Here is a 23,242-nt window from a genome sequence, read left to right on the forward strand (position 1 = left end):
GCCTCCCTCCGCCGCTGGCAGGCGGCGCGGCGCAGGGCAGAGGGGCGCGGGGAGCCGGCGGAGCGCGGCGGGGCGCCGGCGAGCGGGGGAGGGCGAGCCGCGCCGGCAGGGGAGGGGAGGGGAAAGCCGCTCATCATGTTTAGGGGCGAGGGGAGTCTCCCTGCCCGGGAACCCGGTGCGCGGCCCCGGCTGCGGTGGTCTCCGCCTCTGGGAAGGTAGGACTCGGCCGTAGTGGCTCTCAGAGAGGCCTTAGCCAGCCCCTGTCCTTCTCGTCCGGCTTCGCCCCCGCGCCGCCGCCGCCGCTTATCAGGCAGGGGAGTCCCCGCTGAGGGGCTGAGCTGGGGGCGGCGGGGGGGGGGGCGGATAACGGCACAGACCGGACTGCGGGCACCGGGGCGGAGGGGAGCCCGGCGGAAAGGGTCCCTCGGGGAGGCGGGGGTCGGTCTGGAGGAGGCTCCTCAGGGAGGAAGGGCCCTAGGAGGTTGCTCCTCGGCGGGCGGGAGCTGCCAGGCGTCCCCGAGGGCCGGGCTTCATGCATTAGGTGTGTGCGCTGCCCTCACCGCGGCACAGATCTCGTTCAGAGCCGTATTAACGCCCTGGCAGCCTCGGCAAGGTAATATGTAACATTGATTTCCACATGTTTTAGCGGTTTCTCTTCTTTTCAATCGCATCTCGCAGTTAGAAGAAGGAAAGGTGGTGTGTGACCCAGTTTCTGTGAGGACCAACGGCAACTGGGTGATAGAGTTTGGGAGCCTGTGGGTTGCATCAGAGAAAGGAGCTTTATAAACTAAAACTGTTTTCTCATAAGCTATGTGGGAAATACCAGTCTTCAGCATTAAGTCATCAGATACAGCAAGTAGTTGTCAAGGAGGTGATACTGTTTCCCATGAAACAGGGTGCACAATACCTGAACCAGTATTTTGACTGCCAAGGTCTGAAATGCTTTAATCTGTCACAGATATTTTCTTCTGGACTGTCTCAGAGTTTCCAGCCATGTTACTGATTCCTGGAGTCTTAAACCACTGATCCACTTAATACAGGGAAATTTTCAAAATTGAGATACTACTACTGTAATATATAAGTTGTAAAATACAAGTTGTAGCGAGTTGCTGTTATGCAGTGAGGCAATCACATGTCAGAGTTGACAGTGTACCTCCTTACTTTGGCTACTGAATGTCAGTTTTAAAAGCAAAAGTATTTTTTCTCCTGACCTAGTATTTGTGTCACTCGTTATGTTATTATTACTCTGAAGGGATGTAAAGGTGATGCTAAAGTGTCCCGTGGAAAATAATTGAGAGGCAATATGCTTATTTGAGTGTATGCAGTATTCTGCTGAAGTCCTGAATGTGGCCTCTTTCCTCTAAAGGGCAAAGACTCTGTTGCAAAAATGGAATTATCCTAATTAATAATTTAAATATCTCAAAATAAATAATGTATACCCATGAAGCTGTAATAGCAGGCATCTTTTTGTTGTTCCTCTCGTACGGAAATGGCAGACTGCTTTAGTGTGAATGAATCCTGACATGATTCTGGAAACTGGGCCAACATATCATTGATTATGCACTTTGAAGAAAAGTGGGAAAGGTGGAGGGAAGATTTACAATTCTTGAATCTCTTGGCATTGTGCTGTAGCCACAAAAGCCTGCATATAGAAAAAATAAAGTTTCTGGGACAGAGGAAAATTCTGCAGTGAGTCCAACTATAGCAGCTGTTGTGGATGCTGAAGTTATTTTATAAACAGCTTTTCTGAGAATAGCAGCTAGCAAATTTCATCTTACTGTGTTATGCTTTTCTGATATCTGCCTGTGTTGCTTTCAAACATCACCTGGCTGCTTTTTATGTGCGGGCTACAGTAAGCTACAGCTGGGGAAGTGGATCAGAAACAGCCTCCTAAATAAATTGGGAGTTGAAACTGGACCTGTCCTTAGCCCTTGGCATATGGATTATAGCTTGATCCTATGGGAGTATCTCCATAGTTTAAATCTAGCACCAGTATGCTTTGACACCAAAAAGCACACTTCTCTCATCCGAGTCCCACAGCACTGAAAAATAAGGGAAAAAGAAGAGGTGGGCATAACGCTTTGCAGGGTGGGAGGTGCTACGATTTTAAGCTGGGTTTCAATGGTTGTATAACCAAATCTTAGGAGCACAGTTTTCTGTTAGAATCTATGGGTTAGCTGCTGCTGAAGAGAGCATTCCTCTCGAACTGGCACTAGTGCTCGTCTGACCACTTCTGCTGAACTGCAGTATTTAATTTTCTGCCAGTCTAGCTCCTCTGCCTATCCTGCTGTGGTGTCTGATGAGTAACAGTGCTGGTGTGAAAAAAGGTTAAGGATGGAGGGATGGGACAGGAGGGAAAGGGGAGGTGAGAAACAAGAGTGGCCCTTTCAGCAGCAGCTCTCTATTAGATCAGCTTAGCAGTAATGTAAAACTATACACTTAAATTACAGTAGCCCTGAACTTCATGGCGCACAAAGGAGACAACATCACTGTAGTTCTTACTTTACTAAATATGGGCTAAGTATGAGACCTAGTGTATCCAGAAAAGCTTGTCAGACATGATTTTAAAACCTTCAAGAAGTAAATCTTTTCTCTTCCAAGTTTTCAAATTATTGACATATTCTGTACTCAACTTTAATCGCTTGGTTTTTCTGATGACTCAGTGTAACACTTCTGTAGGAAGTTTTGGGAGGAAGAAATGGAAATTTCTTCCCCTCAAAATTCTTCCCAGGCATTTTCTTAATAATACAATGTCCATGATTCTGAAATACTCCCAGGAGTTCACCAGCTTCTCTGTATTTACATTTATACTATCTTCTTCAGTCCCCTACGTAATTACAGATCATATTATGCAGACTACGGAGATAGCCTCAATACACAAAAAACTAGACAAAAAGGACTAGTTTTATTTGATTGAATTTGCCCCTTCTCAGCCATTCAAATTCATTAAATGGGTGATAAAACTGTTGCTGACGTCATTATGAATGCATATTGAATCATGGCATTTGTACTAGTGAGTGAAATGTACATTTTAACATCTGGGATGTGTGTTCAGGACAGACCTCTGACCTTTCTTATCATTTGGGGGTAGCATTATGTTTACTTAAGCAACCTATTCATTTATTTATTTAATTCCCCCATATTTTTACAGAGGGTACTTTTATCAATGTGTATGTACCAAAAGAAGGTATTAAATCCTGGAGATGCAAAATTCAAAGGACCATACCTAACATACTGAGAATAATAGAATAATTTGGGTTGGAAGAGACCTTTAAAGGTCATCTAGTCCAACCCCCCTGCAATGAGCAGGGAAATGCTCAACTAGATCAGGTTGCTCAGAGCCCCGTCCAGCCTTACCTTGAATGTTTCCAGGGATGGGGCTGTTCTTAAAAGCTTACAGTATAGGAGATTTCACAGCATAAATAGCTTAATCTATTAACATCTTAGGTATATAGGGCTGGGTTTTTTTTTCTAATATCTAAGATAAATCTTTGTTGCTACTTGAGATAATTTCTTAATGCCCTACAGTGGTTGATACAGAATATATGCCTGCATTCTTCCCTTTTGAAGCTAATTAAATAAAAATATTTTATCCTTTCCATATAGGTTACATTTTTGAGCGCTCTTATATGTTTTATTGCTCGTCAGACTCAGCTTTCTCTGTATATTTTTAAGAAACACAAAGCACTGCTATTTAGTCCTAATCAGTGTTTAGCTAGGAAGAAATACCTCAGCCTTCCTGCAGGAGATCATTGCCTCCTAAGATCATCTGGTAAGGTTGCTTAAACTCAACAGCCTCTGATTTGTCTGGTCAAAATTAGTTTGGTTAGCTGATTAAAAGATCGATCCAATTTTTAATGAAGTAAATCAGGCAGCTTTGCCAGCAGGCCAGAAGAGGCAGCTACCACTGGTACAGAGAGCAAGGGCAAGGTGGTCACTGACAACCATATCCATTATAAGAGCTGTTTGCAGGGGATATGTATGACTGCATTTGAGTTTGATTATGAGGAAGTAATGTGGAAACATCAAAAATGCTAGTAAAATTGAGGTTTATCATGTCTAGTCTTTCCCTATTTTCCATTAATTCAGTTATTTTGTTGAAAAATGAGGAAATTAGACATTCTAACATTATTTGATATTGGCACCTTCTTACCTTCTACATGTCTATGAAGTACATTGCCAAATCATTTATTTTCATGTCTTCATAGTACGAACAGTTTCATGGCATCTGTCATGTTCCTGATTTTCATCTCTCTCTATCTGAAGTCCTCTAGTAATTCGTAGAAAAGCAAGTAGAACTAAAAATGGATCTTCACATATGCCAGTAACATTACATTCCATAAGTGTAGTTCTTCTTTTAGATGTACCTGTGTACAGCTTTAGGGATGCACTGTGCCTCCCCACAAGGCCTGAGCAAGGTATATACTTCAGTCAGCCAGGTGACTCCCAAGCCCAAGACTTCCTGGCAGTCAAGAAAAACGTGGGGCTGTGCTGGGGGGCAATGGCTCACGCTCAGCAGTTCCCGTCACTGGGACTGGTCACTCCAGACTAGTCATTAAAGACTACCGTCATTCTGTAATCATCTAGAGGTTATGTAAAGAGAGCAGGCTGTTGAAATATGTATTTATTTTGTCAAATTCATAAATGGTATGTTCCGCATTTTTGGTCATACAAAGGATATCAAATGTGTAGTTTAACTAGCCACTAGATGTCAATGTTGTTGTGCTAAAAGGCAAATGAAGTTTTATTTGTTTGGCTGTTAATTCATTAAATAAAAGCACTTCTGGATTTAAATTTTTTTTCTGTATAGAGTCAGTTACAAAAAATATCATAGACAAGCTCATGCTATGTCCATTATTTCGAGAACAGCTGTGCTGTTTTATGCTATTTTGGAGTTGCAATTACTGTTTCAGTGTGTAATCATTGTCAGAAAAGTGCCTTTGAAAAAATAGCATCTGATTGTTCGTCAGTTTCCTCCCTTGTTCCAAAATCCCAGATCTTTGTATGAGTAACCGCAATCATTGTATTGCATTGTATTTGTTAATAAGATAAAATAGCGATAATAATAATATATCTAATCCTATTATAAGAATATAGAATTTCCTAAATTCCAATTATCGGTGGAAATTTTTCTCTTAATTATTCCTGTTTAATACCATTGGAGATCAATGTCAAATACACCATGTAGGTACAGAATTTCTAGAACACTAAGGCTTCCAACATGATAAACAATTTGGAAGACTTGGTTCTTTTGAAAATCTGGCCCTGATTCTGTATAAATAAAGGCAGAGCTGACAGGCAATGGAATTTTAGAAGGCTGCATGAAGTAGAATTTGACCCATGGACCTTTCTTATTCCAGGTTCCTGTACTTCTAGGGTGAACACATCACACCAAACCTCCACAGCTACTTATAGCCTAGTGGAGTGTCAGACTTTTATCTGAAGGCAGTTGTTCTGTTGGCTGTCTACAGAGTATTTTGAGACCAAAGTTTGGGAATTAGTTTTATAAACACTAATCCAAAGCTCAAGAAGAGGACAGTACACATCTCAAATTCCAAATTGTTTTGCTGATACAAGAAAAAAAAAATTCAAAGGCTTTTATTAAAAACGGAGTTGAAGCTTGCAGTTGATGTGAAAATCTCCAAGAAGAAAAATATGAGGAAATTGCTTTCATTATCATGGACTGAGCTAGTTTAAGTCATGCTCAACACTTTGTTTGATGGTAACATCACTTATACTCAACATGCTAATGAATCACAGATAAATGAAGTCTTATAACTTTTAATTTCTAACATCTATTTTAGTTTTCTTTACTATGAATAGAGAGTTATGTAAGAATCTTATAATATCTTGAAAACCAGATTGTTCCATTCATTCATTCTGTTGCAATTAAGGGAACACGGCAACAACCTTGATCCTAAAATTTCTGCGAACTTAAAAAAATATCATTAAAATAAACTAAGCTGCAAGCCCTTGTTAATATATATATAGTAAATAAAGTCAGTATGACCCTATAAAGACTGATTCAGTTATGGAAATAATAAAGCAGACTTGTATAAAAAAAATCATTCATGGAAGCAACCTCCCATATTATCTCTACAGTTGGGGTTTTTTTTGACAAAATGTAAAGAATTTTACCTAATAAATCCCCTAGAGATATATTATGTAGACTCCTGTCAATTGTCACTGCTGGTGCCACGTTTGTTGTGTGGCACGTAATTTTGGTCTCCAGAGATTAGTCTCGCAGCTCTGCTGAGAACAAAGCTTATGAAAAGATTACATATGCATGTAGGCATGCATAAACAAGTATAGTGACTTCAGCCTATCAAGAATTTTAATTAAAAAGTAATTATCAATATGCACAAAATACTACTTCTTAGTTTTATCAACCTCCATTGAAATAAATGGAATACAGAAACTAACTCCTCCAGTGTGTTCCAGCTTTAATTTGAGGAGATTTTAGAAGTACATTACGCTTAAATTCCCCAAAGTATGAGCATTTTCCTAAGAGAGCAAAGAATGTTTAATCCTACTTTTATGTCTGGATCTGTTATGCTGGAAAGTGACTGACTGCGTTCAAATACGTAAATCCAAGAAAAAGGGAAACCTGTTTTTTTCAGTTTGATAGTAGAGTTGTTATGAGAGGGGAAAATGAAAGAAAATAATAAGCAAGAGACAGGGAAAATATAGCAAAGTGGAAATAAAAACCCCAACCGACCAACAAACAAGCAATATACTCGTTTTCTTTAAGGTATATTGTTTCCCACTGGATTTGTTTTGTGAAAATAAAATGAACATGTAAGCAAAATTATAGTCCATTGTACTTTTAAATCATAGTGGAAAAGATACGTGTTCCCTCATTTCCTGATATGCATTTTTGTGCATAATGTCTACCATGTATATATATTCATAATAATTCACTTATGATGAGAATTGAGGCAAGGTACAAATCATTTACAGTTGAATGTATGGAATCTAGAGTCACTACCTGGAGTCATAAAAGGAGTTAAGCACTGCTCATGGATCTGGCATAGAAAACCTGGAAAAGAAAGGTGCCTCAGAGTCTGAGTCTAAGGTATAATGTAATAGAAAAATAAGGTCTTATTCCTGCATACATGTTCCAGAAGGCACCTGTGCTTTTAGAGATGTGTTGCTTAGCCAAAAGTGGAGATCTTAATCCAGGAATCAAGAAGGTCAGTCCTGCAAACTGTACCGTGCAGCTGGTCAGGCGTGTTCATCACTCTCTTTTCCACTGCTTGTCCTAAAGCTGAGAAAGTATTTCATAGTGGAGATTATTTGCAATAAACAGTGGTATAGTCAAGTGTTTGGAATCTTACAGAGAGATTAAAAAAATAAGGTATCATAGCATAATAGGGCATAATGACACCAGAATCAACCCTCATACTACTTTAAGATTTCAGTGAGATTATCTACATAGTAAAGTAGTACGGTAACTTCATGTAGAGGCTGATAGTATGTGGGCTGAAGTTATCAATAGCTGATCATTCAGTGGAAACTGAAGGATACAAGGATATAAAGAGGCTGCTCTTAGCAGTGAAATAGCATGAATCAGTAAAAATTCCTATTTCACTTTTTTATGAACATGCTTATAGAGTACTATTGTGAGACCTCATTTAATTAATAATACCATTAGCCATTCTGCTAGAACAGACCTTTCTTTAATAAAAATATACTACTGATTGCCAGATTTTGGAAATAATAGGGGTTATATTTCAAATTAAATACAATTTTGTGTTATTTAATCACCAATATCATTCAGACATAAAGTACTGAAACACTGTCTACCCTTCTATTGAAAGTATTGCCAGGATACTATTCATTCCATGGCACCTAAGTAGAACAGGAAGGATAACTATCCAAAGGGGGAAAAATTAGGCTAACTTAGTTTTAAATATCAAGTTTGTTATGTATATGTTATTTATAGCCAGTAACACTGAGCTGTGCAATATCCACAACTCTAGAAGTAAAAACGTCAGACTCAAAACATTGCTGAGGAAAGTATCTATAACAAATAAAAGGAAATATTCCAGCTTATACCTTGGGGGAGATCCTGCTACTTGCTGAAACCACATTCAATATGCAAGTGATATGTATCTAGATGACTGGCTTTCTTGAATGGAAATAAAATATAACCACATGAAAGATAGGGGTCAGGAAGTGAAGTGAGATTCGAGTGAAAAAACATTTCCTTTAGCATATCATGGAATTTTCTCTCAAGTTTACATTACACTGTTCTCAAATAGCCAGTTCTTAAAAGATGGATTGTATTATGTAAAGCTATATTAGGATCTGTTTTAATATATTTTAATAATCTTGTTTTAGTCAATCCATGCCACTCTTTCACTGTATCACTAACTTACTTGAACCTCAGCCTTAACAGAGTCAATATTTGGCAGGTTTCTATAATCTGAGTCTGTTAACAAAAGGAAAATATTCTTCTGACTACCTTTTTTATCTTAGATGTGGTCATAATCCATCCACAAGTTTTAAGAACTAGGAAAATTAGTATTTGGAGATGAAACATTAAATTCAACTAATCTTTCTCATGCAAACAATTTTCTGTCAAGCTTCAACTTTTCACTGTAATTTTCTAAAATCACCTAATTTTGGAGAAAGTTAAAGTAGCTGAGTAAGTTTAAGGTGTTCTCTATACAGAGACCAACCTGGTTTATTACATGTTTGGGAGCTAATGCATACTGTGGAATAAAACTCCCATGTTTCTAGGTAGGAGTTACTTTAATGACCAATATTTTGCCATCCACTCTTTCTTGTGACTTGTCCTTTAACTCATGTATCTTGTCTTCAAATTCAAGATCACTTGTTACCACCTGGAAGGATTTTACATTATGAAAGAAAAGTCTTATTCAGACACTTTCGTATCTTCATTAATCTGATCATCATCATCCTGAAAGGATGCAACCAGTGATATGTAGAAAAGTGATTTCTAAAAGCTGGAAAATATTTTAAGATGCTTTTAACTGCAGAGTATAGAGATAACTATGTTCTAGAGACAGTCCTCAAAACTTTTACTTTGTCAAGCTTGAACATGTAGATTATTTCCTATAATTCCAAAACTTTTTGCCAGACGAATTTTAAAAACAGGTTTCATAACCTTAACAATCAAGTGACACTTATCTATAGCACACTTCACTGTTTTATGCAGTATATGAGTTGGAAAGTTACATATAAGCAATTTTTCATTTGCACTATCCATTAAATTGTAGACAGGGAGGTAACTTCCAAAATTAACATTAGCTTTGTCAGCATTGTCAGAGGACACACTGCCAGAAGTTCAAAACAATGGTATGTAGTACAATTTTTTAATGTGATTTCATTGCTGTCTTGAAGGTAATCAAATAGATGATGAATTGTCATCCTTTCAACTCTGTAGTAAGAACAACTAGCGAAGCATTTTGATATTTCTTTACTGGAGACATCAATGCCTGCAGAAAAATATGCCCATACAACAGAATATTAAATTGTTCTCCCAGTTAAAAAGCAGCTAATGTGCTAGTCATATATGAAGGTACCGTTGTATTGTGATCTAACACTACAGCATGAAAACCAAAGCCTTAAACTTATGGTGACATCCATGATTTGTATTGATTTGTAGTCCAGTGCAGCCTTAGAACAACACAAATACCCCGACCTTGGAGCCTGAGAGTCTTTATGAAAGGGCACCAGAGCCCAGCTCACAGATAATAATACAGCTGCCCATCAGCCACATCCATGCGGATCCTCCATGTCCTCAGCAAAGAGGGATTTAGCTGTCTTCCTAACATCACCCATTCTGAATCTATAGCAACCCTCCTCTAATACGTGAAGCTATTTTTAGCATCAGGGCAGCCTTGAAAACAGCAGGTAAAGCATGAAAAGAATTCATAAGTGGTTGTGGTGCTTGCCTGTGAATAGAAGCTATATATAGCTCTTGAGAGAGAGGGAGATCGTAATATATATAATGTGTATATGAAGGGAGATCTGCCCTGAGGGGAAGCAGAGGTGTCAGAAACAGAATAGAGCATTCTTACTACTTCTGACCTGAACAGCTCTCTAAAAAGTCATTATTTCAGATGTTCTGTTTAGGAAAATAAATCGTTAATGGAATCAGGTATCTTTGATTTGGTCTTTATTTGCAAAGAATGTATAGCATTCATTTTCCTGAGTGAAGAGCAAAGTGAACAGCAGGAGACTATTTGCAGCTCCAAGCTCTTTCCAGCCAATGCTTTCTCCAAGAAGTTCTCTAGGGATGTTTCTCAGGACCCCTTTCCAATGCCAGGAGTCCAGGATCTCGGTTTCTGTGATGTCTCCGCTGCTCTCTGAGTCCCCACTCCTGGTTTCTTGTCTTTCTCTTTTTCTCTTATATATTTATCCATTTGCTTCAAAAATGCTTAGGGAAAAAAGCCACACGTGCCTTTGTTTAATCAGTAGTGTGTGCCTTTTATTTAGCTGGGGAGCTATATTGCTTCATGAAGGAGCTTATTACTTCTTACTGATGTATTATATTGAGGCTGGGAATTAGGCCCTCCAGTTTTAATGACTCTCTGCCTCAATCACAAGGGCAGCAACAGTGGAAACTTGCAGATGCCTAAAGTGATTGGTGTCTAAAAGAAAGCTGTATAGAATTTGGATTGTTGTCTTAGAAAAGTTATATAGAGGAAGCATTTTAAGCTCAAAATGCGAATGTTATCATACTCAAGGTAGGGAAAATCCTTCAGCTTCTGAGCAGGCATAACCAAAACGTATCTCTCTGTTGCTACAAAAATTACATTTAAAACTACAGCCAGTTCTCAGATAAGGATGTTGTGTTGGATTTGCTCTCCCACTGCAGAGGGAGAGAGCCAGCAGCCAAAAGAGCAAATCCTTTCTTAAAGCTGTACTGAGTAAATAGCGTGTTGGCATATGAGCAACCAGATGCATTGGACTTTTTGAGCCCTCCGAAGTCTCCTCTGCAGGGGGATGTGGTTTGTAAGGACAAGGGACCAAGGGGTTCAGCTTGATGCAGTATCTTACTTGATGGAGAATCTGTGCTGGGCTTGTGCAGTTGGCAGTGTGCCCACCATCGGGTGGGGTGGGTGTCGGGCAGATCTAGTATTTGCTTGAAGTAAAGGGATTAACTTTTACCAAAATAAGGTATTTTTCAAAATTTCTTAAAATTGTTAAGAACAATAAAAACATCAGTAAAACATACTTGCGGAGCTATCACCAGTGACCCCTTAAAATGTTTCAGCACCGATCCAAATCCCAGCTTTGTAAAGCATCTTGATTAGCAATGATGAAACAATAACATGTGTTTGATGAGACACATACTTCTCATTGTGCAATTCATTATGTCAGGGGCAGTCCAGCGAAGCTTTTACTTGAACTATTTCAGTGACTTCAATGGTGCTAAGATTTCTTTCATTGTGAATTATTCAGGACATAGAAACCTTCTGTTTTTAACGAGTAAAGATTCTCTCCTCAAAAGCCTGTTATCTCTGCCATGTAACAAATAAATTTCCTATGTACATTTAAATATATAACATTTAGTTACTTTTTTTCTGCCTCCAAAATGACAAGGAAAATTAAGTACAAGTTTATAAAGATTAGAATAATTCTGCAGGGAGCCAATGCCATGAAAAAAGTACAGAAGGGCAATGTAAGATAGCACAGGTCAAGGAAAGGATTTTATAACATGCCGTCTGTTTTTAATTAGCATCTTGGCAAACTGGAAGAGCTCAAACATTTTTCCATGAAGAAATGTATTATAGACTTTTCTAGCTGCCAATTAAATGGCATTTAGCTACAGTGACAGTGGTATGTTGTTTTGGGTCTGCAGAAAGCACTTGCTCATGCTAGAAAATCTGGGACATTTTGTTTCGGATACAGGGTTCTTACTGGACTGGATTTTCTATCCCTCTGTATTTTTACTGTAGGCATGAAGGATAACTCCTATAAACATCTACTAAATTAATAAATAGTGCAAGGGGCTGGCAGATTATAATTATGAAGTGTCAGTTTGTATACACCTCTTGAGGGTGTGTCCTCCAGTTAGATGATAACTTTTAAACAATGCTAGCTAAATACTAGGGCATTTTATGAGGTTCATATTTTGTCCTATTTGGTCCAGACTGAGGTAGTTTGTCACCAGTTCTATCCTATGGTTCATTTAAATGTTTGTGAGCCTTTGTAATACAAAACTGCCCCTCAAACGTGTGCCTCGCTAGACATTTTCAGTGAAACCATTTTCAGTGAAACCACCTGCCTGCTTGTGTCCTTGCCTGCTTGTTCTGGCCCTATCAGTTCTTGTTTTGTTTTGGAAGGGTTTGGGTTTGTTTAGTGTTTTGTTCTTTTACCAGATCATTTATTTGATCCAGTGTAGAGAGTAGCATTAGAGACAGAAACACCAGTAGCGACCTGTGGAAGGGGCAGAAGCAAGAACCCATGGAAGAGCAGGGAAGACAGAAACCCTCCCATTAAGGAAAGCGTTCTCAATATCACCACGTCAGTTTCTTCAGAAGTCATGAGACTATTTCCAATTATAAATTAACCATAGATTTTCTCAGCTGTATCATGCTTTTAATGTCTGATCAGGCCATGTAGGGGGGAAAAAGGCAAAAAAGTAGCTTGCGTATTTGAACACAACTGTTGCTCTTTGAGAGGTTCCTATAGAGGGCACTTTAATCTTATGGTAGGATGCTAGGTGATGAGGCTGATGTCAGTCCCACTGAAGTGGATGGGCGTGTTGTCTTGCTGAAAAGCATCCCCATTTCCAACCCTGCACACGTGAGGTGCTGATCTCAGAGTCTAAATTAACTACTGGCAAATTTTCTTGAAAGTTTTCTTGAGAAAGCTGCAGATTTCTGCAGCAAGTGAAAACCTGGTGTTCTTTATTGTTTCCTTTCTTAATACTTCCCTCTATATTAGGTGTGGTCTCAGTTCCTGCTGTGAGCCATGAAGTAGCACAACTTCACACATCTTTGAATTGGGCTCTCTTTTGCTCTTGAGCTTGTGTGTTTGCTGTTTTCATTTCCACCCATCTCTAAATATCCATTGTCAGCATTTTCAAGGCAAAACACCGACAATAGAAACAAAGTGGGAATTATTTGTTTGGAGCTGGAGAAAAGTGTCAGGTATTCAGGAGAGCAGTTCAATTCATGCTACTGGATTGTGTGCTGCAAAGCATACTGCTTTGTAGTGGAGCTTATGAGCTGTTTGAAAACCTGAGAAAGGAACTGGTCCCACTCTGCTGGAAAACAGAAGGCAGGAGCTAGGGAAGAGCTGAGGAATCCCAGCTCTGGGATTTTATACAGGCATCCATTCCCATTCGGAGGAGCAGGAATAGACAACCCCGAAGGAAACTGGGGATCAATACATAACAGGATCTGTAGGATTCGTGGGGTCTTTCTCATAGTGAAGGGCCAATCCAGTAGCTGAGGTTATGTCCGTGTCTGACCTGAAGGACGGTTAATGGATTTTTCTGTTGGATAGTTTGTTCCATTCTTTACTTACATAAGGTAAAGCTACCGAGCTGTAGCATTTATCTGCCTGCCTTGGAAAACAGTCAGACCAGCATGAACGGGCATCCCATAGAACACATTATTAGCAGTATTGTCAATATCAGCTGTTCAAAGGTGATGAATTAGGTCCTTAAAATTTTGTGATACTGTTTTAAAAGTCATGTGATATCAAAACACAGGACATTTTGGATACTTTATATCTTGCTTCTGAGCCTTCATTCCTCTTGGTTACCCAGGAGGTTGGACGAGATGGCCTTCCTAGGTGGCTCCCAGCCTGACAGCGGCTTTCAAAAATCACAAGGGGTAGAAATCCTATAGCTTTAAAATGTCTTCAGAAGTAATTTCTAATATTCCTTACAATGTAAAAACCTGCAATTGAAAATAAAACATCAAGGATCATAAAGATGTCGGAAGTCCTTGGTTGTAACAAAATAAAACCTAAACAAAGTTTAATTTTGCCTAGCTTCTCTTTGGATGAAATAAATTATGTATCTTTACTGTCTTAAAGAATGACAGTTTGGGTGACAAACATCTCTCCTGACATACTTTGGTCATTGGTCAAATTCTGGTGTACCTTAGCCAGCAAGCAGCTCTTGAGCCACCTGCACACTCGCCAGGACATGCTCAGTGGAGTAGGTGTTCTGCATCACCATGTAATTTTGGCCATGAGAGCTAAGACCTGACTCTCTTCAGAGGTGATCCCTTCTAACTCCAGGGTGAACTGGCTACTTTATGCAAGGGAAAGGAGACCACCCTCCGAGTTTTTCTTTCCTCTAAAGTTGGCAGCAGTAGTCATTTCCTCAGCTTTTTGACACTGGGACTGGCCTGGTTGTTCCGCTCTTAATGAAACTCTTGTGGTGTAATAAAGAAGGATATCCGTAATACAGACCTGTATAGACAGGACAGGGCAAAGTCAGAAGAACTTTCCAAATAAAAAGTTCTGGGCAGCCCTGTGATCATTCCCAAGCTAGTCTGTGCTACGAGCTGTTGTAAAGGCATCTCAACTCCCATTATGCCTAACCTGCAGAAGGCCTCTTCCTGGCAATGGCTCGTGGTGCCAGATCCACCAGGAAGCATAGTCTTTTCAGAACTGTTTAGAATTCACAAGATGTGGTTTTGTTTATTGAAAGTGCAGCCTCGGTCTCAGCTGCTTTAAGTTTGCCATTTGCTGCAGAATTTGTTCAAAGGGCGGCACTGGGATAGCGAAAACTCAGACTCATGAGATGTTTGTAGGAGTCTTTGATCTCAAAATCCTTCTGCTCCAAACACAGTGGTAACGTAGCAATGACAGTGTTTTGTTCTTTAGGAGACTCATGAATATTGGGGTGTGATTCGGACTGTCTGTGTGGTGTAATATTATGGGCTTAATACCAAGCACAGCAAAGTTCACTGAAGTCTCACCATAACCATCAGTGGGTTTTGGATTAGGCCACATGTGTGCAGGCAGCTCATCCTGAGCATAGAAAGGCAACACAATTTTCTAAAAGCAGGGTGAAATAAAGGATAACTCTAACAGTAGATGTATCTGCAAAGGGAAATGTAGTCAGCATGAAACTGCAAGAAGCTTATTGAAATTTTATCGTATGTTGGTAACAAAACCATATTGGGCTAATGCAAATATGCAATTATAGTCAGTGCAGCAGAGTTAATCCCTCAAAAAGTCTTAAATATTTTTAAAAATAATTTTTGGCTCTATGTTCTGACTGTGTTTGCTTTCCTCAAATATTTTAGCAAACAGGTTTACTCATAGAAGTATTCATGTTGTAACAAGATATTTGAGAATACTCGCTAAAAATATATTTTTAGTAAATACTAATAATAATGAATGCATGTTCGCTCTAGAAACCAAACTACAAAAGTTGTGCTGAGTCTGACCAAAGAATGCGAGTAATGCTAGGTGGAGAATAGCTCCACTGACAACTAGCAAATGTATCTTTAATTTTGACTGTCACATACCTGCACCAAGCTTGTTATTAGATGGTTGTTGATTATTACAAAAAATTGTGGTTACCGAACAATTTGGATACACTGGAAGAAATTTGATTCTTACCATATAGAGCAAATATGTGGGAAATAATCAGTCGCTAAGGCTTACTTAGCTCTGGTCAAAATGAAAGAGGCGAAATATCACAGCGTATTAATAAAGTGCAGGAAATACAAAACTCCGCTCTGCCCAGCGCAGCGATGGATGATGCGCCCGTGTTACCAAGAGGGCAGACATCCTCACAGGGCACCGGAGCAGCGAGGGGAGAGAGGGAAGCCAGGGCTCACACCGCCCTCCCTCCCCGCCTTCTCGGCCTCCGGGGCTTCCTCTCAGCCCCGCTCCGGCTGAACCGAAGCGGTACGGCGAGAGCGCAACCAAGGGCCCGGGAGGCGCCGCCGAGGCCGGGGGGCGGAGCGGGGCCGCGGTGCGGCGGGTTGCCGGGATACCGGCGCGGCTGAGGGCGGCCCCGGCCGGCCCTGCGGCCCGGGCGGCCAGGCCGTTGTGCTGGCGGCCTCACTTAGGTTCGTGTCGGGGTCCCGCGGGCCTGCTCGGTACCGAAACCGAGCCCACGGCGGCAGCCAGGAGCACGGCACGTCCCTGCCCGTACTGGAACATGTCCGCCAGCCAGCACCTCCGCTGCACGGCGAGGTGAAGACGTTGTCAAATGATGGAAAGCAGACCGAGTGACGCGAGCCGCAGCTCCCTCATCCCTCCTGCCGAAACCTTGCTGAAAGAAAAATAAATAAATTTTGAATCACATTGTGCCTAATCAGTACGTGAAACACCAGCGAAAACAAGCTCGCCAGGACCATGGGGCAGGCGCTGGGCCGTGGGCACAGCAGGCAATTGCCCGCTCTGTTAGCCAGAAAACAAACACCGATGGCAGAGGTGAGGGTGAGCCAAATGTTGCAATGACTGGAGAGCAGCTATGCCACTGAAAATCCACGAACCAATTTGTTTTTAAACTACTACATGGCAAGAAATGAGATACCAGGCTTCGCACAAAAGGACCCTGGAAAATTTGATTTATGCCTCTCTTTTGACAGAGCTGGTATAAATATTCATAATATTTGCAATTTTGGAAAAAGCGATTGTTTTGGCATGTAGTTTGGAATAGAAAACTAACTTCCAGGCGGTTCTCTGCAAGGATGAAACTGGAGTCAGGTTACTGCCCTGTTGCAGAATGTGCTTTTGTTACTGAAAAACCGCTACGCTGCAAAGTTTTCAGGAGGTTCACAATGTGGCTGGAGTATTAACTAAAGAGAAATGCCTAAGTAATTGATGGTGGATTTCAGTGAATGAGCTGAAGGAAATGAAACACGGGGTTACACCATCAATGGCAAAATATTGCCATGGCAATGGGTAGCTTTGCCAGGAATAAACAAACAAACAACAACAAGCTTCTTCTCTTTCAGCAAAAAGTTAAGAGAATTTTCTGTTCTCGCCTCACCAAAGTCTATGCTTTTGGACATCTCAGAGGGGTGAAGATAGTGTACCCTACTTACACAAGTCCCACACATCCAGCTCCCTTCTCAGTCGTACAATTAAATCATTTCCAGAGCAAGAAGTAACCTTTGTACCCATGGGAAGGCATCAACATTTGCTTTATAATGATTTCAGTGCTTTGGTTACTGTAATTCTGTACCATTTTCTTACAGAAGGTGGAAGGGCTCAGGAACAACGCAGCTCTGTGTCGCTCCTAGTTGTAGTCAGTCCTGCTTCAGGAGAGACTGCTGACAGGGAAGATCTCCTTATGAGCAAAAACACGGGTCCGCACTTAAATTAATAAAGAGCTTTAAAAAAAGCACAGCGCGGAGAGCGAGGGAGCTGAGAAAGTGCAAGCTGCCGTTTTCCGCAGGCACGGGTGCCAGGCGGGGAGCGTGCTGATGCACAGGCACCAGAGTCCTCTCCCAGCAGGGCCTTAGTGGCAGCCCTCTGCCTCTGGAAGCTTTCTGGACATTTCTGGCCATCCCCAGTCCCTCAGAGGATGCAGTCCCACCACCAGGTGGGAGCTCTGTGGGTCTCCTCTCAACCCAGGGAGACAGACCTCAGCTGCCACCCGGGCAAGGGCTCAGTAATGTTGGGGTCCTGCCTAGTGTCCATACGCTGAGTTTCTTGCAGTTTTGCAGGCTGTTGTCCCCTTTTGCCATCTTCCATGCGTTGCATCTGAAATTCCCGCTGGGCACTCATATCTGGGTATGTGCTATGCCTTGCTGGCGTTGTTCTGGAGGAAGACAGACATGGCCCAATGTTAGGCTTGAGATTTCGTGGCCTGTAGAGCAGGAGCAACAGGCCAGAGCCAGGTGGCCATGTGGAATCAGAGGAGTAACTAGCAGTGAAGAGAGATCTGGCTTATGGGTGTCTCCTGGTGAGGAGGCAGCACCTATGTGAAGGAGCCAACAGTGAGCACGACTGTATTAAACCTCATACTGTTGGGTTGACCCTAGTAGACTCTGTGATCTGTGTAACGCAAGCAGTGCTGCCAGTCTGACGGGGATGTGTCAAGATCTATTAAAGTTCACAAAACTCTTCTAATAGCAATCCTATATAGAAAAAAATAAAATCATCCCATATGGCTTTCCAGCTATTTGGCATTCAGTAGTTTTGTCTTACTGTGCTTTATATAATAACACTTAGGTGCTGCTTAAGTTCCCTATAAAATATTTAATGTAGTTTACTGTAAAGTCTTCAGGCTGAGGACTGTTTCTTACGGAGTGTTCATACTGCACCTAGCACTAATTTCAATTGCTGCCTCCAGACAGTTAAAAATTCATTATTACTATCAAGATCTGTCCCTACCCTGTCACTTGTCAAAGAAGGTCCATTCTTAACTACAGGTTTAACATAGATAATGTTTAAATAACAATTTTCTTTTTTGCATCTAAAATGATCAAACCAGTCTCCAAACAAATAAATTTTTTAACTTGAACTTTTAATTAATGTTAACCATTTTGAACGGTGCTTGATCCACTTTATTTAACCAGCTCAGAAAACATGTAACAAATAAGAATGGTTCTTTTTCTTAAAAAAAAAAAGAAAAAGGAAAAGGAAAAAAAAAGCAGCAGTTGGGGTCTATTTTGCATGAGAAAATATTTTGTTTAGGAATGACGGTTGTAGGCATTCTCTCATACATTGTAATATTTTCCATGTGTGGCAGCTTGTTTTTCAGTGGTACAAATATGTGCAATAAGGGCTAAGGATAAAAATTAATCTAACAGCTTTTGCAGCAATGCTTTTGATGGTTTCACTCGATTTAATTTTCCTGTGAATGCTGCCGTTAGTTCTGCTGCTTGCAATATCTGAAGCATAATTCTCAAAGGTTCACGAGGTTGTAGGGATCCAGTAAGAGATGACTGATTTCTCTCCCCACACACATACACTCCACCCCACACCCACTCACCCACCCACCAGCAAAACATAATGCTGTACTATTTTTGGTAACAGGGAAAGGGCCTCCCTGTGAAAACAGAAAGCAGTGTATTTCTCAGTTACATCACTTTGCAATCTAATGCTGTGTTGTGCTCAGTGTTTTTGTGGTGATGCAAGTCTTTTTTTTTTTTTCTTTTCTTTTTTTTTTTTTTTCCTTCAGCCGGTTGGATTTTCCCCATCTTACAGCACCTCGCAGGTCTCTTCTCTGAGCAGTACGTTGCCTGAGTGAGTGGAAACATACAGATCAGCTGCAGGTTTCTGTCTACAGAAACAGAGTGAAAGAGAAAGAAAAGGGTTGGGAAAGCAGACAAATATTGACCTGGACTTATAGAAAGACATCCAATGGCTGAATAAAGAACCCCTGTTCATGTTTTGGGATATTCTTTCAACTGGCTGGAACGAGAGCGGATCAAAAGAATGGGAAATGCCAGCAGACCCTTTAGAAGAATTGCTTATTTCTTTTGCCTTTTATCTGTGCTTTTGCTGACTGAAGGGAAGAAACCAGTGAAGCCAAAATGTCCTGCCTGGTGTACTTGTACCAAAGATAATGCTTTATGTGAAAATGCCAGATCTATTCCTCGCAGCGTTCCGCCTGATGTTATCTCACTGTAAGGGCTGTAAGCATTTGGTTCTTTAATTTATGATTTAAAATGAACTACGATGTGTGGTGTTTTCAGTGCATACTGAAGGATGCTTGCTGCAGGGAGTACCTCCAGCATTCAGAATCATCAGCTAATGTGTTAAAATTGTGCTGCATCCTTGAATCCTGATTTTTACATCTCTTTCATCTGTCTGTCTGTCTGTGTATGTGCACACATCCCATTTTATACCTTCTTCTATACTACATGAAACCTGTAACATTCATTTTTTTGTTTTTATTTTTTTTACTTATATAAATAAATTTCTCTGTGATGACCAGATCAGTATTATAACCATGGATATATGAGACTACATTAATATAAGGTTGTTTTTTTCTTCTTTCCAGATCCTTTGTGAGATCTGCTTTTACTAAAATCCCAGAAGGGAGTTTTTTGCTCACACCATCTCTGCAGCTTCTGTGAGAAATATTTATATGATACATTTTTTGTTATGAAATGTATATGTATCCACAAATATGATAGAAAGGGTCTCAGTATTAATTTTATAAGAAGCAGCAAGAGGAGATTCATTAGATGGCAAAATAGAAGACTTTTTAGCAATTTGAAAGATAGTGCATGTTTATTTTTTTTCAAAGTGTATCTACTTAGTGTTTTGCAAGGCTATCTGTTGTCAGTACTACTTTGAATGATTACATGCTGAAGCTTTCAGTGACAGAACATATGCTATCTTTATTATACTTTAATTAACATTACAATAGGGATTTGAGCATTGCAACAACTATTCTTGTTTCTTTTCTGCAGTCCTGGGGCCTGATCCCAATATAAAGCTGCCCGTTTGCAACTCCCATCGACTGTGAGCTCAGAACCCCTCAGATCAGGCCCTTCATTGCAGTGGGACAGGTCCTGAAGTCCCTTTCCGTGTAAAATTGCCGTTGACTTCTGTGGAAGTTTAGTCACTTCAGTGGGAGTTTTGCCTTCGTAGTGCCTGGATTTGACCCTATTTGTTATTTCATGTTCTTTGGGGGAAAAAAAACAAACAACCAAACAAAAAAAAGTAATGAAGATTTTCTTCCAATTAAAAAAAAAAAGCAGCTATTTCAAAATCAAATACTGCGATGAGGTATATGCAGAAAGAGAATATTTGGGGGTGTTTAAATATTAGATGCATTTCTGTATAGGATTTTTACAGGCTCACAGGCTTTCCTAGAAGTGTGGGCATACGATTATATAATTGTGAGCTATACGGAGGTAGAGGGGGTGTAACCCGAACTGCTTATAGTGGATGTGCCGCCAGCCTGACACACACACAGATTTGTCTCAGAAATCCGGCAAGGCAGACTCCCCCGTGTCATCAAAATCAAAATTGGACGTCTGTCCCAGACTGACTTCCTGCGCACTCTGGATGTGGTCAGAGGTGTAATGTTGATGTATTGGAGCCCTATGGCTGTTAGATTACACTGCTGGTGCACGGATAGCTGAAGCCCTGACCCTAGCTGTACTCTGCTACCTCAAGTGGAGCTGATAAGGAGGTGCAGATGTACTGTACAATTTTGGATACAGGGTAAATAGGTAAATGCGGTTACTATGGAAACCTAAATGCTTTTCCATGGTGCTTTATTCCAGAGCAGCTTTTCCCAGGTGGTTACAGATCACAAAAGGGACACATTTCACATAATTCCTGCAATGGGCCTTTGAAAGGAAAAAAAAAAAAGAAATAGCAGCATTGGTGGAGCTTGTATCTGAAGAGAGTGAGTAGGACATCATCTCTCTTGGCTACGATACGCCACCTACACGTAGTGATCTCACTGCCAGGGGAGGCAGAATTGGGTAGGGTGGAGTAGGACAGACACAGTCTTTTTATTTTGAGTTATTACAGTGCCTGGTGCAGTGGGGTCTGTGTCTCTGGTGATGTCTTTTGGCATTTTAGTAATGGTAATAATTTGCACGATCTGCTGTATACTTCACTGAAATGCTCGTTCTAAGCTGCTGCTAATCAATGCTGCAACAAAAGCTCTGACCCCAGAAAAGCAGGTTTTGTTCCATTATGGTCTTTGATGAGAGATCTGTTAAAATGGTGCAAACAATCCACAGATTACTTACTTCTACTACCTAGCATTTTTAAAAATACTGCTGATTACTTTTCCAGATATATTTCTAACATGGTAGCTGAGCTGCTTGCCATCTTTGGAAAGTCAGGCTGCGGATCTAAGGCAAATGACTCCTTGAACACAGACCATAGGAGCAGGATTGTACAATACAACAGTTTGTAAGTGGGAAAGAAAAATTTCCACCTTTGGCAGAAGATAGCAAGGGGAATAAGAATATGGAAAACTCATGTTAATTAAAAATTAAAGTAAGTTTTAGCTTTGCATTGTTATAGCTGTATTGGTAGGTTTAATTTAGCCAATAGCAAAGTTTAGCAACCTATACATATTTTTACATGATAGCCCCCAGCATTACATTTTTAGAGTTAAACTGTAAGTTGGTATCTCCACATTTCACGTTTCTAAGAGTGGTATATATCTGCCACTACAGCTATTTGCTACTATTTTTACTTTAGTAGTGGCAATGGTCTGTGGAAAAGTCATGGTCTCATTGTGCTAAACACTGCTCCTAAGTCTCAGGCCAGGAGAGCTTTTCTTCTTGAATAGTATGGATGGTATGCTCTGTGCTCTTCATGTGACAACAAAAATACTAAGGACCTACACAGCTACAGTGAAGTGCCAGCAGGAGTGTTCCTTAAATGTCGAGAAAATCTTCTGCTCTCATCTCCAGCACTCGTAACTCCGTGTTATCAGCAACATGCTGAGGGTGCCCTTATAAACTGATAACATGAATGTCCACAGAAAGAAGGGAGTTAATCATGGCACCAGGGTCCGTACCTGCTAGCAGCATACAGTTCCTGCTAAGCAATATAGTCGCTAGCCACAGTGCAGTATCTTCAGCCTCTGTCCCCAGAAATAGCTAGCTGGTGGGTCACAGATCAAGCAAATCTGGTGGCTGAGGTCAGAGAGCGCGAGAAAAGCCACTTTGTGCATCAAATACGCATGATACAGCCATTGGGAGGAGGTACGAGATGGGAGGTAAATGAGTTCATCAGGTGCAAGACCTATGCTATAAGCCTGGTGATCTCTAAAATAGCTGTGCTAGTTAAAGAGATACCACTCTGTTCTTTAAATTGCAAGGAGGGTAGAGAGCAGAAAAGGAAAAATTATCCAGTGAAATCACATCAGAAAAGTAAAATTAGTTGCAGGCAGCAGATTTACTAAATTGGTCTTCTGGTTCACAGATTTTACAGAAATACTTATTTCCTCTAAGAAAGAAAAATATTGTTTCTAACAAAAAGGAAGAACTTCCTGCTTATATTTTTCATACATATATAGGAACATATTTAAAGTGGAAGAAGCACAGTCTGCAACAGCCAAGTGAGCAAATGAATCAACTGCAAGCAATTTATTCTGAATGCAAACTTCAAAATTAGATATTAACTTATTAAGTGTATTAATTCATTCTTGCAAATCTTGGATTCCTGAATGCCTAAGAATGTCACAGTGTAAATCTATTTACCCATCAGGTCTAGCCGAATAAAATATAGATATGCATCTAGTATTCCACTGGGGTAAAGAAAAGTTCATCGTACTTGACAATGCCTCACCATATTAAGGGTGTGGCAGACCAGAGCTGAATTAAAATGGACAAATGCAAACATGACT

At 40.5% G+C, this 23,242-nt stretch overlaps 1 protein-coding gene across 3 annotated transcripts in view; it reads left to right on the plus strand.

The window, feature by feature from the left end:
- Positions 1 to 86: 86 nt before the first annotated feature.
- Positions 87 to 23,242, plus strand: part of LGI1 (leucine rich glioma inactivated 1) — a 32,494-nt gene continuing 9,338 nt past the window's right edge. The window contains exons 1-3 of one of the 3 annotated variants that reach the window (XM_054831583.1): positions 87 to 215; positions 19,091 to 19,538; positions 19,916 to 19,987. In XM_054831583.1, coding sequence (XP_054687558.1) covers positions 19,348 to 19,538; positions 19,916 to 19,987 — 263 coding nt within the window. In that variant the 5' untranslated portion in view covers positions 87 to 215; positions 19,091 to 19,347. Of the gene's footprint in view, positions 216 to 476; positions 614 to 19,090; positions 19,548 to 19,915; positions 19,988 to 23,242 lie in introns of those variants that run through there. The other 2 variants (XM_054831584.1, XM_054831585.1) reach the window with 2 other exon arrangements.

Source organism: Grus americana, chromosome 7 (genome assembly GCF_028858705.1).
Source record: "Grus americana isolate bGruAme1 chromosome 7, bGruAme1.mat, whole genome shotgun sequence".
NCBI classification, from domain to species: Eukaryota; Metazoa; Chordata; class Aves; order Gruiformes; family Gruidae; genus Grus; species Grus americana.